Here is a 13,758-nt window from a genome sequence, read left to right as displayed (position 1 = left end):
TATTAAGCGCAGAAGAAAGTTTCTGAGAAATCATTCTCCCTGTAATGACAGATTTCAGAATGCTCTTATCTCTACTAGACAATATAATTTTTCTTTTCAGATTTTGCCTATTTGTACAAGATATGGAATGCAAGGCTTTCTTCCTTTCCTGTCTTTACCTGATCTATAATCCCTTAAGTAATAATCAGCTTTCTCATTAGGTCACAAAAGACTTGCCATTTAGGAGGAAAATTGTATTTTAAAATTATTTTGTTTAAAATGCATGGAAAAAAGCACACATGAATCAGCTGTTCTTTCAAAGAAACCTGTGCATGAAACATACTGATTTTAATGAACATACAGCACTATGACACATAAGCTTTAGGATGTATGGCAAAAACCTAATATAACACTAATATTACACTAAATCCTACTCTCTCAAAAAGGGAAGAAGTATTTCAAGTAAGAACATACAATAAACATTACATTTTCCTTATCCAATTCACATCCAAAATATCTAAAGAAAAAGTAACATCAAAAATTGGTGGGAACAAATTTTTTAACAGTTACTCAAAGCACACAACCTAGGTAAGCTTTGAAAAATGTCAGTAAATTTTACAACAGCAGGGCAATAACAAGTACTTGGTACTAATAACAAGATTTCAAATGCTGACATGGGACCAAGACACCAAAATGTTGTACTCCACCATGATGTTCAAATGAGGAAAACTGTAATGCCAGAATTTCTGTCCATTCTGGTTTGGATGCCAGCCCAGTTTCCATACTGACACTGTGTACCTCCCTCTACTCCTGTTTACTTGGTGTGCTACATTTGCTAGGTAGTCACTGTTTAAAATACAGAAGGTGAAAACATGTAGAGTTGAATCTGTTTGAAGACTAGTAGCAGTTCTGGGAAAAAAAAAATACAAGAAACCAAAACCCACCAAACCTTTAATGAAATGCTAAAAAAAATTAGTACAACACCTAAAATATATTTCTTATTAGCTCACAGATTTAAACTACAGTGTTACTTCTGAAATAAACAGAACAAAAAATTGTAAATGAAGTACCTTTAGATTTTTTATTGGAGCTTCTTTTGCTTCTTGGACTTCTTTTTCCACCTGGCTGTTTTTCTGTAACAGGCTTTTCCTCCAGCTGAGGGTCCATATGGACATTTACAGATCTTCTCTCAGTCTCACTTTCCGTACAGCTTGGGATCCAGTCTCCACTGTCCATATTCTCATTATTATTGATGTTATCCTGTTCACCTTTATCCTGTCGTCCCATAACAATGCTACTACTGGTCAGAACTTCATTCCCATCACTGTCTAGTTGATTTTCATTTTCATCAGCTGAAGGAATCAGATGAGATGCCAAACTTTCTACTCGGTAGTTAGCAGGAAGACTGTCCTTTGAGTCTATTTGCAGATCATTTGGTGGAAAGTCTCTGTCATCCATTAGAGCGTTACTTGTTGAAACACTTAATCTCCCTCCCGATATTTTTAGACCTAAAATATAAAATGGAATGAAGCATTTACAATATGTATAGTATAACAGATAAATAATGTCAGCCAGTGCCAGCCAATAAAGACTCACATTAGCCAAGAGATACAGCTTAAAAGTATGGGGAATTTCTTTCATTCACTGACCCACTTAAAGTCTTAGCATGGGGGATATTTACACACAAATAACCCCTATAAAGTTATATTTTTATCCAATTACAGTTGTTGTAGTTACCTGAGCAAAAGCACAGCTGATCTTTACAACAGTTCTCCTGTTGTTACAGCTGAGGTAATGAGAAAAACAAAAAGATAAACAGAAGCCACCTCACGTCCCCCTTCCCCCCCCCTTTAAATCCATGGCTAAAACAAAAGCATTCTTGTCACATAAGATCATAGTTAGCCTGAAATAAAAATAAACCAGGGAGGAATAAAAGAGAACAACTTTTAATTCTGTCAGTGATGGTATCAGATCAAACTTGCAGATAGATTAACTGTGTTATCAGAATTAGATGGAAGTAGAACTTGTTTATTGCCTCAATTGTCACATTATTTTCAAGAAAATATTCAACATGTGTTCAGTATACACAGAAGCAGATGGTTTGTTGATAAAAAACCAAAACCCCCACCTACTCTCAGCAAGAGTCAATTTTCCCTTTTTGTGAAGGTGCAGCTCCAATCAATGCTGCAATTAGACACATTCACAGGAACAAAAAAAGAGTAACTTAGCAGAAGACCTACATGTTCCAGGACCATTGTTGTATCAGTTTCTACCCTCAGCCTTTAGAAGCACGGCAATACTGCTGTTTAATTAGCAACCATATACCCAAAATACAGCTTCATTATGTACATCTCACTGGATCTAGCTCACGTTTTGAATAGCGAAGCCAAGAAACAGCAAGCACTCTTGTATTATAGAAGAGCTTAGGTAAGCCTCCTACAGCACCTTCCTATGCTTTCCCGTAAATGAAAGTACATTTTAGGATACCTGTTTTCACCAGGCTTTCTTAACTCTTGGTATACACAAGCTGGGTAAATGAAATACACACTTGGTAAATGTGCAAGACGATCTTTGATTTTACTTGCTATAGAAGAATTAAGTTGCAGAAAAATGGAAAAAAAATCCAAAGAATAAGTAGGGTTTCCTTCATACACATATTTCTGACAAAGATTAATAAAGTGATTTTCCCCAAATTATTCCTTCATAAACTTCACTGTTGCTAAAAGGACCAAGGGAAAAATAAAAGAAAATAAAAGAAAAAGAAAACATCACTGCTATCTTAGGCAGAAGAAGAAGGATTTAGGGAGCTACAGGCTGCTCTGCCTCACCTCATTTCCTGGAAGACATTACAGCAAGTTAGCCCAGAAAGCATTTTCAAACATCTGAAGGATAAGGTGGTCATCAAGTGCAGTCAGCATGGATTTATGGGTAAGTTGTGCTTCTACAAAACACTGACTTGCTTAGCAGAAGGGGGAATAATGGATGCAATTTACTGTGACTGGCTTTTGACACTGTTTCCAAAACATGCTCACAGACAAGCACACAAAGCACAGGTTAAATAGATAGTGAGGAGTTCCAGAGAAGCACACAGAGGGCAACAAGCCACCACCAGCTGGGCAGTACAAAAGCAAAAGCCAGCACAACCCCGGACAACTCCATCTCCACTTCCAACCTGAAGAACTGGCTAACCACTTCCAGCCATACCAGTCTAACAAAAATTACTGCCTACCCTAAAACACAGGAGCAGCACCAGGGAAGGTTAGACTGGACATTAGGAAGCATTTCTTTACTGAGGGTGTGGTCAAACACTGGAACAGGCTTCCTAGAGAGGTGGCCAGTGCCCCAGTGTCTAAGAGGCATTTGGACAACGCTCTTTGCAGCACACTTTAACTTTTGGTCAGCCCTGAGTTGCTCAGGACAGGGTGATAACCCTAGGGTCCCTTCTCATGGAAATGTTCTGTCCTAGTCTAGAAGAATTATGAATTGTACATAGAGATGAAAGTTGCATTTTCCTTTGGCAACCACATTAGGTGATAATTGGTTTTCCTTGAGCATCAGAAAGACAGAGGGAACTCTAGAGGAGATACTGAGGACTTATCTGGAAAATGCATCTGTTCACCAGAAGGATGTTCCTTAATCAAGCAATTTTCTCTCAAAGAGAATTAAACACCAAATTACAGGTTAAGAGGAGGACAGAACTTTAATCAGAGCAGAAAGAATCAGAACTAGCTATTATTAGACACCCATACTACGGTCATGTTGATTTATTGATACCTGTTCTAAAGCACTAAAAAAATAATCCCAAACACAATATTATATTTGAAATTGACCTTTTAGTCTTTCTGCCACATGAAATAATAACTACTACTGCTTTCCCCAGCCCATAGATCAAATAACGCATCAAAAGAGGTTGAAGTAAACTGCCCAAACCCAATGCGGAATTAGTTTTAACAGCAATAATTAACAAATCAGCATGTCCTACCACCACTGTCTTGCTTCTATCCGCAGAAAACAGTTTATCCTTTTAACAGCCAGCAAAGGGAAAGAGAAATACAAATGCATTTGAACAAGGTGTTTCCTATTTGATTGTGAAAAATAAGAAAAGATGCTTTTGACAAGTGATATTTGCTGTAGAGGAAGCTAACATTCTGATGGAAAATGTTAACTCACTTCCTTTGAACATTTGGCTGGAATGATAGTCCCTCTGTAGCTGAGAAGCTGGAAAGCACAACATTTCTCTCCTTATTGCTTGAAACTCAGTATTTCTCCAAATAAAAGTAGCCCTGAAAATCTATTCCTTTCTACAACCCTTACGACTCCTTAGAGAATAAAAACCCAAAAAAGCTAGTTCAAGGAATTTAGAACACTCTTGCCCTTGATCTTTTAGAAGTATTTCCCCTCCCACCCAGATGAAATTTTTTACCTTCTTGATTTTCAATGCTACTATTTGTAATTCCTTTTGAATTTACCAAGGCACCAGGCAGGTATCAAAGTGAATCTAAATCCTGTGAGAATGAACTTTAGCTCTGTCTAAAAACAAAAGTAGAAACACTTATTTATAAACAAAAATGAAATTAAATTCTCTTAGGATTTAAACTATATTTAAAAGACCATTAACATGTGGTTCCTGTATTTACTGAACTTATTTCACTAAAATGAATTGTAAAAACAAACAACATGTTAATAAAAAAATTATTTTTTCTTCATAGGCCCATCTTTTCTCCCTTCACCGATTGCCCAAAATTGAAATAAAAGCTAACACTGTCCTTTGTTAAATGGTACTGTTGAATAAAAGTGCTTCAGTTGCCACACAGATTCATAAAATTGGCACATGTAATCATGGTGATCATAGCACAAATAAAAAAAAAAAGGAAAATATTTGCCAAGTGGCTAAAAGATAATATCTGTATTGAAGAAGTTACTGGTATGTTTGTTTGCTTTAGGACAAACAGTATGTACATTAGAGAAATGGCCCTAGCTTGTATTTTAGGTCATCTTCAGTTTTAAAAGCTCCATACTCATCAGTGTTCCCTTTCATGTACTTCATATCATTTTGACAACTTTTTCAGTTGCTCACTTTTTTCCATATATCCTTACTATGGAAACATAACCTTAAATATAGCTGTTGGGGAAAAAAAAAAGTAGTAAGCAGCAGGATCACTCCCTACTTGGCATGGATAAAATTTGAAGAGGGTATTAAAAACAAAACAAAACCACAAACAACACCAGGCCCCTTAAACTTTCATACTAACTCAGATCCTTTATCCTGAACAACTGGTGGGCTCTGTGAATGTTTACTGAACATATAGTGTAGTATTTCATCTACTGACCTTGGATGTATCTTACAGAACAATCCAGATCATAACCAGTGTAATGTAAACTTTTCTAACATTTGAAAAGTTTACATCACACTGGTTTTTTATTCCATTTGATTGGCTTCATATAGCTCTTCTGCCAAAGACACTATTTTCCCTCTCTCCTTCTCATGCCATTTAATTTTTCTGCGTTAATTAGAGAGATTTAAGTCTTTTAATTCTTTGGAAGTCAGCCTCCTCAGTGTATCACCAACACTGCTCTATTCAAAATAAATGGGCATTTCAGATTGTTTCTCAGTGCTGCTTCTATGCAATATTTTCATTAACTTCGATGATAAACCACAGTAGGAGTATATAGTCTGCAGTTAGAAGCAGTTATAAGCATTTTTTTAGGATTTAATTAAATTCAAAATTAATTGTAGTAGTAAGTGCTCCAAAAGGAACAGCATGAAATTCACTAACACAAACGGAATATCCTCAAACTTTTGGAACAAATAAGCACATCTATGTGAAATAGGGATTAACCAGTCATTTTTGTTATGATGAAAAGCATCTCAAAGAGATACCAGACAGAAAACTGACCAAGAGTCCAAGCTTTCTTTTTCTCCTGAGATATAATACAACAAGTGTTACATGCACAAGAGAATTCATTATGTTCTACCAGGCACTAATCAATTACAATCATGGAGGGTTTTTTGTGCACCATATACACAGAACAAGATGTACACAAGAGAACCTGGATCCCAGCAAGAGAACACTTTCAGAAAGGAAGGGTCAGCACTACATCTGGCAAAAGCAATTCAGTCTAAAAAAGGTCACTATGTAAACAACCAAACAGGCTATCTAGAGATGTTGTGGAATCCCCATAATTTGAAAGAAGAAATCCAGCAAGTCTCAGGTTTAGGGACAGGTGAAAAATAGGTACTAACTAGTATTAAAGAAATTTAGTTTTCTTTACTGTTGCAAGGTTTTAGTATCTTCCCTCTCTCTTTTTTACTTCAATACAAGCAGCTTTACACATCTTCGAGAAAAAAACCAAACAAACAAAATTGAGTCCATGAAAATGAAACAAGTAGTTTTAAAAATCATTATGTTTACAGAGTTGGTGTTTCTACCATTAGAACAAAATAAGGAAAATTGCAGAAACACTAAAATTTAAAGAACAACTAAACCTAATTCATATATTTCTTAAGAATAAATCTGTTGATCTTTCTGACAGCTGGTATGAAGATAAATCACAAGAGAATATTTAAATTATAGTATCTCTTTTCATACTGATAAATAATCTTCTACAAATTAATAAAAACCAATGTGAAAACTATCATGACCATACACAATCAAAACATATACTGGAAATTCTTTTTACTGCCCATTAACATCCACCTAGAAGGAAAAAGGTTGATCCCACTCTATGAACATTTATGTTTAATACCAAAATGAAGATTCAGTGACGGGGGAAACTCTAAATGACTCAGTATCTACACGACACTATGTAAAAACCACATACAACACAGCATTAGGAGTTCATTAGCTTGCAAGAAAAAGGACATTTCTACTATGCTGTTACAGGAGCTGATAAAGAGCACATATGCTCTTTAGAGAAGTGCAAATGCAACTTCTCTACAACTGTTTGCTTCTTCATCTAACGTGCAAACCAAGATATATCTAAAGAAGCCTGGAATATTATTACCAGAGTGCCCTTGCCTCACCACAACCAAGACAAGTACTAGCTGCTGAAGATGTGCTTGACCATCGGAGAATTTGCAACATAAAGAAATAGACAGCAGACAAAGGTGATAGGCAATTCATGTTGCTGTAATCATCTCACAAAGCCAGACCAAGTCCAGCTAACAGAATTGTGCTCTGCATTGTATTTTATGTGAAACATAATAGTTGGAACGCTGCTGTTTCTAAAGGAAAGGAAATAAAGACATTAATATGTATGCTTTCATTATCCAACCTGACACCTCTGCAGAAAAGCACACCCCATGCTGTTGTGCTGCCTTATAGCATGGACTCACTGGAAGTTTATCACTGCAAAAGACAGACTAATGTACAGCCCTTTTACTGGACAGCCTCACCATGAGAGAATCTCATCAATGTCCTTCTGCCTGTTCAGTTTTGCCCTGCTGGGCTTTGAAAAAAATGTACTAGGGGTAAAAATATCTTTCTACGTGCTTTCTGCTTCTGTGTCAGATACACAGATTAAGAGGTCTATTTTTTCAAATGCATTAAGTCTGCTTTCCTTCAAGAAGTATCCAGATACCAGGGTGGTTTATCTAATTTCATTGAATTTACAAAAATGTCTGAGCGTAAACACTTTGGTGGTTTTGTACTTTCTGACACTGAAGCGACACTTCTCAAGTGGCAGTGACATTTAAAGGCACAATGATCTTCACATCTATAAACAGCAGGAATAGTGAGGTTTAAAGAGGAAGTTTCACATGCTATTTTCAACTTCTAAGCTTCCTAGTCATACTGCTTATTCACAGTTTTAATAAACAATGATAAACATACTGCCATGCATAATCTACTATTCCACATTTAACATTACTTAAAAAATATGTTTCAGTCGTGTAGCCAAATACAAGAAGTTTGTCTGGAAACAAATAGTAGCTTTTAGTAGAACATATGACAGTTCTCTCAAAAATTTCACACAAACAGCCTCTTTGTCAGCACTCAAGACACACAGTGATGAGTCCCCCAAGTGTCTGAAAAGTTTTGGGTTTCAAGCTCCACTGGCACAAATTTGACTGAATGTTACAAGAACAAAAAGCAACCATTCGATGTGTTCAATTTTTTTTTTCTTATCTGCAACAAAAAACAGATCTATATGGTAGAAAAGGCAGTAGACCAGACTGCTTTAGGAGAATGGAGAACTCTCACCATTGAAGCTCTTTTATAAACAGTCTAGACAAATGTTGCTCAGGAATAACCTATGAGTAACTGGTCTTGCCTTGGGATGCATGAACCTCCTTTTAAGTCTTCTGAAAAGTAGTAATTTGCCTTTTTTGATTTTTAAATTTTCCTTCTAATTGAAGAACACTCCGATTTTTGTTACACTTCAGAACATGTGCACAAGTTTGATTACAAAGCATAACAAAAATGAAAAGCTTTCTACTAGACAAATTTATGCATCTTTTCTAGGATAGGTACTTTTTCCTTACAGGAAAAAAAAAAGAAAAGTCCTGTAAACCCACAGACTATATTTATGAGAATTAACCAGCTCAACTCACTCTTATCCAAATCTTTACTTTCCAAAGACCTGAGAAAGCTGTTGGATCCTACCATCTCCTAAGAGGTTGCTAGAAAACATACGATATAAAATCTCTCATGATCTCAGGTAACAATTTTCAACATATATGAAAAAGCAGAAACTCAGAAAAGATCCCTTGAAATCCAAACAAGAATGAGGCAACTATATAAAAGTTGCCCAACTGAAGAAAGAAGAATGTTCAAGACTTTCTGAGAATTACATTTCATAGTAAGACTGAATTCCACTCTTTTTTATATTGATGAGGGACAAGCAAGTGTTATAGTCCTCATCAACACACAGAAAGGTAGGATTAAAAAAATATTCAATAAGGTCCTAAATCATATCAACGCCAGAAGCAACCACAAGTAGAAAGGAAAGCTGTCCATGAAAGTTATGAAATAATTCTTGTCCAAAGTATTACATACTTGCAGTCCCTCTGTTATCAAGCCTGCAGGACCAACCAGAAGGTTAATAAACTTTTGTTTATTAAGAATAGAGCTAATTGTTAGAGCTTTGATAATTGTCATCAATAGAAAATCAGAATACTCAGCAGCTCTACTAAAATCTTGCATCTATTGCCTTATATTTCCAAAAGCAAGGATGGTCTAGTTTCTACATTATTCAGTGTCAGATACAAATGAATGAGATCAAATCCCTTCTTTGCTCTGAACCTCCTCCATGAAGTCAGTCACACTGTTACATCATCTGTATTGCACTTCTTAACCACAAAGTACTGATACATTTCACAGGGATGTAGCAAAGATTAATACAATGAGAGATTATGAAATAAATATTTCATACAAGGACTGTAAGGAGGTACAATACATTTAATCTGGTGTTTTTTCTTCTTTCTTTTTTTGACCCTTAAATGCATGAGCAAGAACTTAACCATATATGAACTGTAAGAGACCTATGCTAAGCAAATCACAACCCCCAAAAAAAATTAATCACTGGTGTAACTTGACTGAAGCTAATGAAGCTGAAACTACTTAAACCCAGTGGTGAATTTAGCCTTGAGTGCTGTTTTAACTCTCCCCCTTTCAACAGGAAGTTATTATGGTAAATTCATTTCAGCTCTAATTGTGTAAACAGACAGTAGCTATATGAGCTGTCTCTAACAATTTACACATACTTTTGACTAATAAATCTTAGGTTTTCTGAAGCACACAGTTTCTGCCTATGGAGTTTGAATGCTTGCAGTATCTGAGCCTGTAAACAGAGATCTGATTTGTTTCAGATCAGCTTTTCAAAAAACTATGATCAAGGTCACTTTAATTAGTTTCCATTTAAAAAAGATCTTTCCATTACAAAATTGCCGCTATCACAAACATTAACAAAATCTCAGTACTGTAAGGTAGCAAAACTTAATTCCACTTAAAATCCAAAGTGAGATTGTTTCAATGATTCCATGACAGAAGAAGTTTAAAGGCCCATAGAGAAACTGAATGACTATTATTTCTCCTTGTGTTAATGATGTTATATTTCAGTTTTAACACAGTAGAATCCAACAGTCTTCCAGGAAAAAAGGAGAAATCCAGGTAAGAAACTAAGCACCTCCCAAAACAACACTGGACAAAGAGTAATTTTTTATGCCAACTCTTGCCAAGATCAAATCTTTCTAGGATCAAATGTGCAATATCTGCATGGTGTATGTCACTTTATAAAATAATGCCATGAGTCAGTGAAAATGCTAAAATATTACTGAACAACTGACAAATGTGTAATTTCAGGACAAGATGCACCCCAATTTGTTTGTTTTGCCACATTGGGTCAACATTTTGCCAGTTGGTAGAATTGTAAAAACAGAATGAACAACACCTGAACTGTGATCCAGGTCCAGATGAAATGTTGGTCTGAAGTGATAAAATCATCATGCCCTCACTCAGAGGCTAAAAGCACACAAAATTCCAAGTTATAGCCATTAAGAAGAACCCCCAAAATGTACATTAAGAATTTCCATATTATTTCAACATATTCATCAAATGAACTTAAAAATCTTCCTAACATGCTCATTTTACCAAGATAAAATGAATACCATGATTAGTTTTAGGTTCTTTCTTTTTTTAAAGTTGCTCTTAATTGATCTGAACTTGCCCTCCAGTGTAACATTAATGTTCCAAACAAAAAACCCAAGAAAATCATTGGCATGGACAGACAAAAGCCATGCTGAAGCTCACATTCTAAGCCCACATATTAGCAATTCACTTGGGACAGGTGGAGCAGCATAATGGAACAACAGTGGAAAAAACTTCACACTCGCACTAAGCAGCTCTGTTCCTAAAAAGCAAGCACACACCACAACAAAATTTCTCTACAGGAATCTCTGGCACTAACAGCATTTCACTTTCCTTATAAGTTAGCCAGACAGTTTCAAAGACGCCACGGTTATATTGTAAGTAGATTAATAAGAAAAAAACAAGCAAGGCTCTCGAGCAAGGCAACATTTTGAAAGCCTTCTGGATAAAGACTTATGATGAGGTAGACACACAAACACATGCTGAGTGAATTTAAGTCATCAGAATATGCTCACCAGAATTCAACGAAGAGAAATTCTGAGAAATAAACAGAAAAAGCATCTATTTGAATGTTTTCACTCCTACCCACAAAGGTTTAATAGTGCTTTTTTTTTTTTTTTGCATGCACACAAGAATTATTTGCAGTAAATTTAGTGCTGATGAAAGATGCCAGATTGATAGCCCTAGGGACTGAGATCCTCTGTACACACAGACAAAGTACAGAGTGAGAAATTTGTAACCCTGCCAAAATGCCTTATAATACACAGCTTATGCAACCATCTTCACACTACAAAACCCTTTACCTCTCCACTGAAAATGTCAAAAATATCGCTTAGTGTTCATTAGAAAGGAGATAAAACATGGACACTGTTGTTAGCATCAACAGGGACAGAATTCAAGGCATGAGATAATTTTTAAAATGTTTACTTTTGTTTTGAATGGTTCTTTTGTCAGCTGTAAACTTTGCTGCAGTGTTTGTAAGGCTGCAAAGTCAATCTGCACCTGGCATGAAAAAGCTTTCCTATTAAACAGCGTGGTATTACATAAGAAAAATAGCATAGGAGTGGTTTAACTTTTTTATTCAAATAAGTTTATTCTAGCATATATGACATCACACTTAGTGATCAGAAACTATCTCAAAGGAGAACTTACTTTATAGTTTCACTTAATTGGTACCTAGGCAGTTGCTCTCCAGTGATCTACACAATTGATCTAACAGACTTTTAATGGACAGCAACTCCCTATTAATCAGGTTTTCAGCGCTAGCCTGGAATCTACATTGTCACATGGAGCAGGCGAGCGTCCAAGGAACCTTGGATTCTAATTTCCCTTGCTACTAATAGCTTGGCCAAACAGCAAAACTCCCCCCCCCTCCCTAGCCACTGTCCCCCACCCAAATGTCAAACAATTTTTAATTGTCAACAGAGGACATGCAGGAAAGCAGTAAGTTAAGGTTTATAGACTGTAACAGCTCTAAATACAAAACTGCCTGACCTCCTTATAAAGGCAGACTTTCACTTCAAAGGAAGATGTCCAACACAAACCCACAGGCTGCAAACTCACTGGATCTCAAACCAGATTGTGGCACAGGATTAAATGCTACTTCAGTTCTTGGGAGATTTCCTTTGTGCATATATGGGCTTGGAGCAGGAGACAGTGATGGCAAGAAAATATGACAAAAGAATGAGGCTACTCTCTAACAGATTTTTTCTAAAAAATAACTCTTCCTAGAGACTCTTTTCCTGAATGTGCAGTGCTTAGAGCACTTTTGAAAAAAATATCTTATCACTCCTACTATTTTCCTTGGTCACCAACCAAAGCATTACAACAAAATTATTCAAGTATGCTTAATAAAATAAATAAAAACAAGAATCCTGCAGCATCCTGCTTCTCAGCAAAGCAGAGACATTTCTGTCAACTCAAGCATGTAGCAGATTATTTTATTTTCACATTACTGAAGCAAATAGGCTTAAGTGATTCTTTCAGCTCTATTGTAAGAGCTTCCTTCACTTCTATTGAAAGCTTTTTCTGAAAGTCACATTAGAGGTGGTATTTGGTAACATGTAAACCTTTCAAACTTAATCTGTATTCTGAGTCTTTAGAGAAGACTCTAATGATAAGTATTCACTAGAACAAGACAAAAATACCATCATGCAAATTTCCATCGACATACTCATCGGGTTCTTTTGGTGGAAGATAGAAATTCTGCCAAATTTGTACTTAAAATGAAGCATAAGCATAAGAGTTTGAAAAACTGAGATCAAGATCCAGGTACTTTTGCAATTTTCACCCTTACTTAGAAACCATTGCCAATATTTACTATGGCTAAGTGGTTACAACATAGCAAAATAATACTGAAAGACCAATCTATAATATCAATTGGAAAAATAAGCTTTAAATTGAGCCAAATAAAGGTAAATGCAAAAGGTATTTAGAACCATTGGAAAAAAAATCAAATCTCTTTACTATCCTTTTGACCCATACAACTAATGAGCTCTTTTGGTTCAAGCACGGACTGGAATCCAATCAAACAGGTAACCCTTTTGATTTCTTCTGATTTATTTCAGGAAACAATAATTAGGAGGAAACAATTCCAGAGCACTCAACAATGCACATAATTTACAAAGACATAAGGCTGTATGTAAGGCTGTATGTACCTCCTCTTATGAGGTAAGACCATAAATTCAAATATTTGCATGTGGTGCATGTGGTGATGGCTGGATTAAACTAGAAAACATATCCCACAATCAACCATAATGTACAAATAGCTGTTCAAATGTCCCTGTGATACACTTCAATGTCTTAAACAATTTTCTATATTGTAATTCCTAAATTAAAAAAAAAAAAAAAACTTACCATTTTCCTATGGTTTCACCAGTTTGTCAAAGATAATGACCAGGTCATGAAGAGGTAGTCCTTTATGCATGAAAGATTCAGCATGTATCTAGCAGTTCTAGCAGGGGGGAAAAAAACCAAACCATGAGTTTAGCCCATAGAGACCTGTAGTTCAACCCAGGCAAACACTAAGCTAAAATAAATGAAGTCATGAAGAAAAGTGTATAATTTCTAGTGTCCAAAGACTTGTCAGGGCATTTTGTCATTTGGCTTTTATTAGCAAACAATCCTTTGAATAATCTCAGTTGCTCTGAACAGCCCATTCAAAGATGACCCTAGCACTCCTGAGTCCTCCAAC

General features: G+C 35.9%; 1 protein-coding gene across 4 annotated transcripts in view; it reads right to left on the bottom strand.

The window, feature by feature from the left end:
• Positions 1 to 13,758, bottom strand: part of CNST (consortin, connexin sorting protein) — a 47,116-nt gene that overhangs the window by 31,732 nt on the left and 1,626 nt on the right. For 2 of the 4 annotated variants that reach the window (XM_064414703.1, XM_064414704.1), the window contains exons 2-4: positions 13,422 to 13,518; positions 11,081 to 11,102; positions 1,050 to 1,487 (exon numbers count right to left, since the gene is read on the bottom strand). In XM_064414703.1, coding sequence (XP_064270773.1) covers positions 1,050 to 1,487; positions 11,081 to 11,102; positions 13,422 to 13,424 — 463 coding nt within the window. In that variant the 5' untranslated portion in view covers positions 13,425 to 13,518. The remainder of the gene's footprint in view (positions 1 to 1,049; positions 1,488 to 11,080; positions 11,103 to 13,421; positions 13,519 to 13,758) is intronic. The other 2 variants (XM_064414705.1, XM_064414706.1) reach the window with 1 other exon arrangement.

Source organism: Passer domesticus, chromosome 3 (genome assembly GCF_036417665.1).
Source record: "Passer domesticus isolate bPasDom1 chromosome 3, bPasDom1.hap1, whole genome shotgun sequence".
Lineage (NCBI taxonomy): Eukaryota > Metazoa > Chordata > Aves > Passeriformes > Passeridae > Passer > Passer domesticus.
The sequence above is the reverse complement of the archived record's forward strand: the minus strand, read 5'-3'. Positions and strand labels throughout refer to the sequence as shown.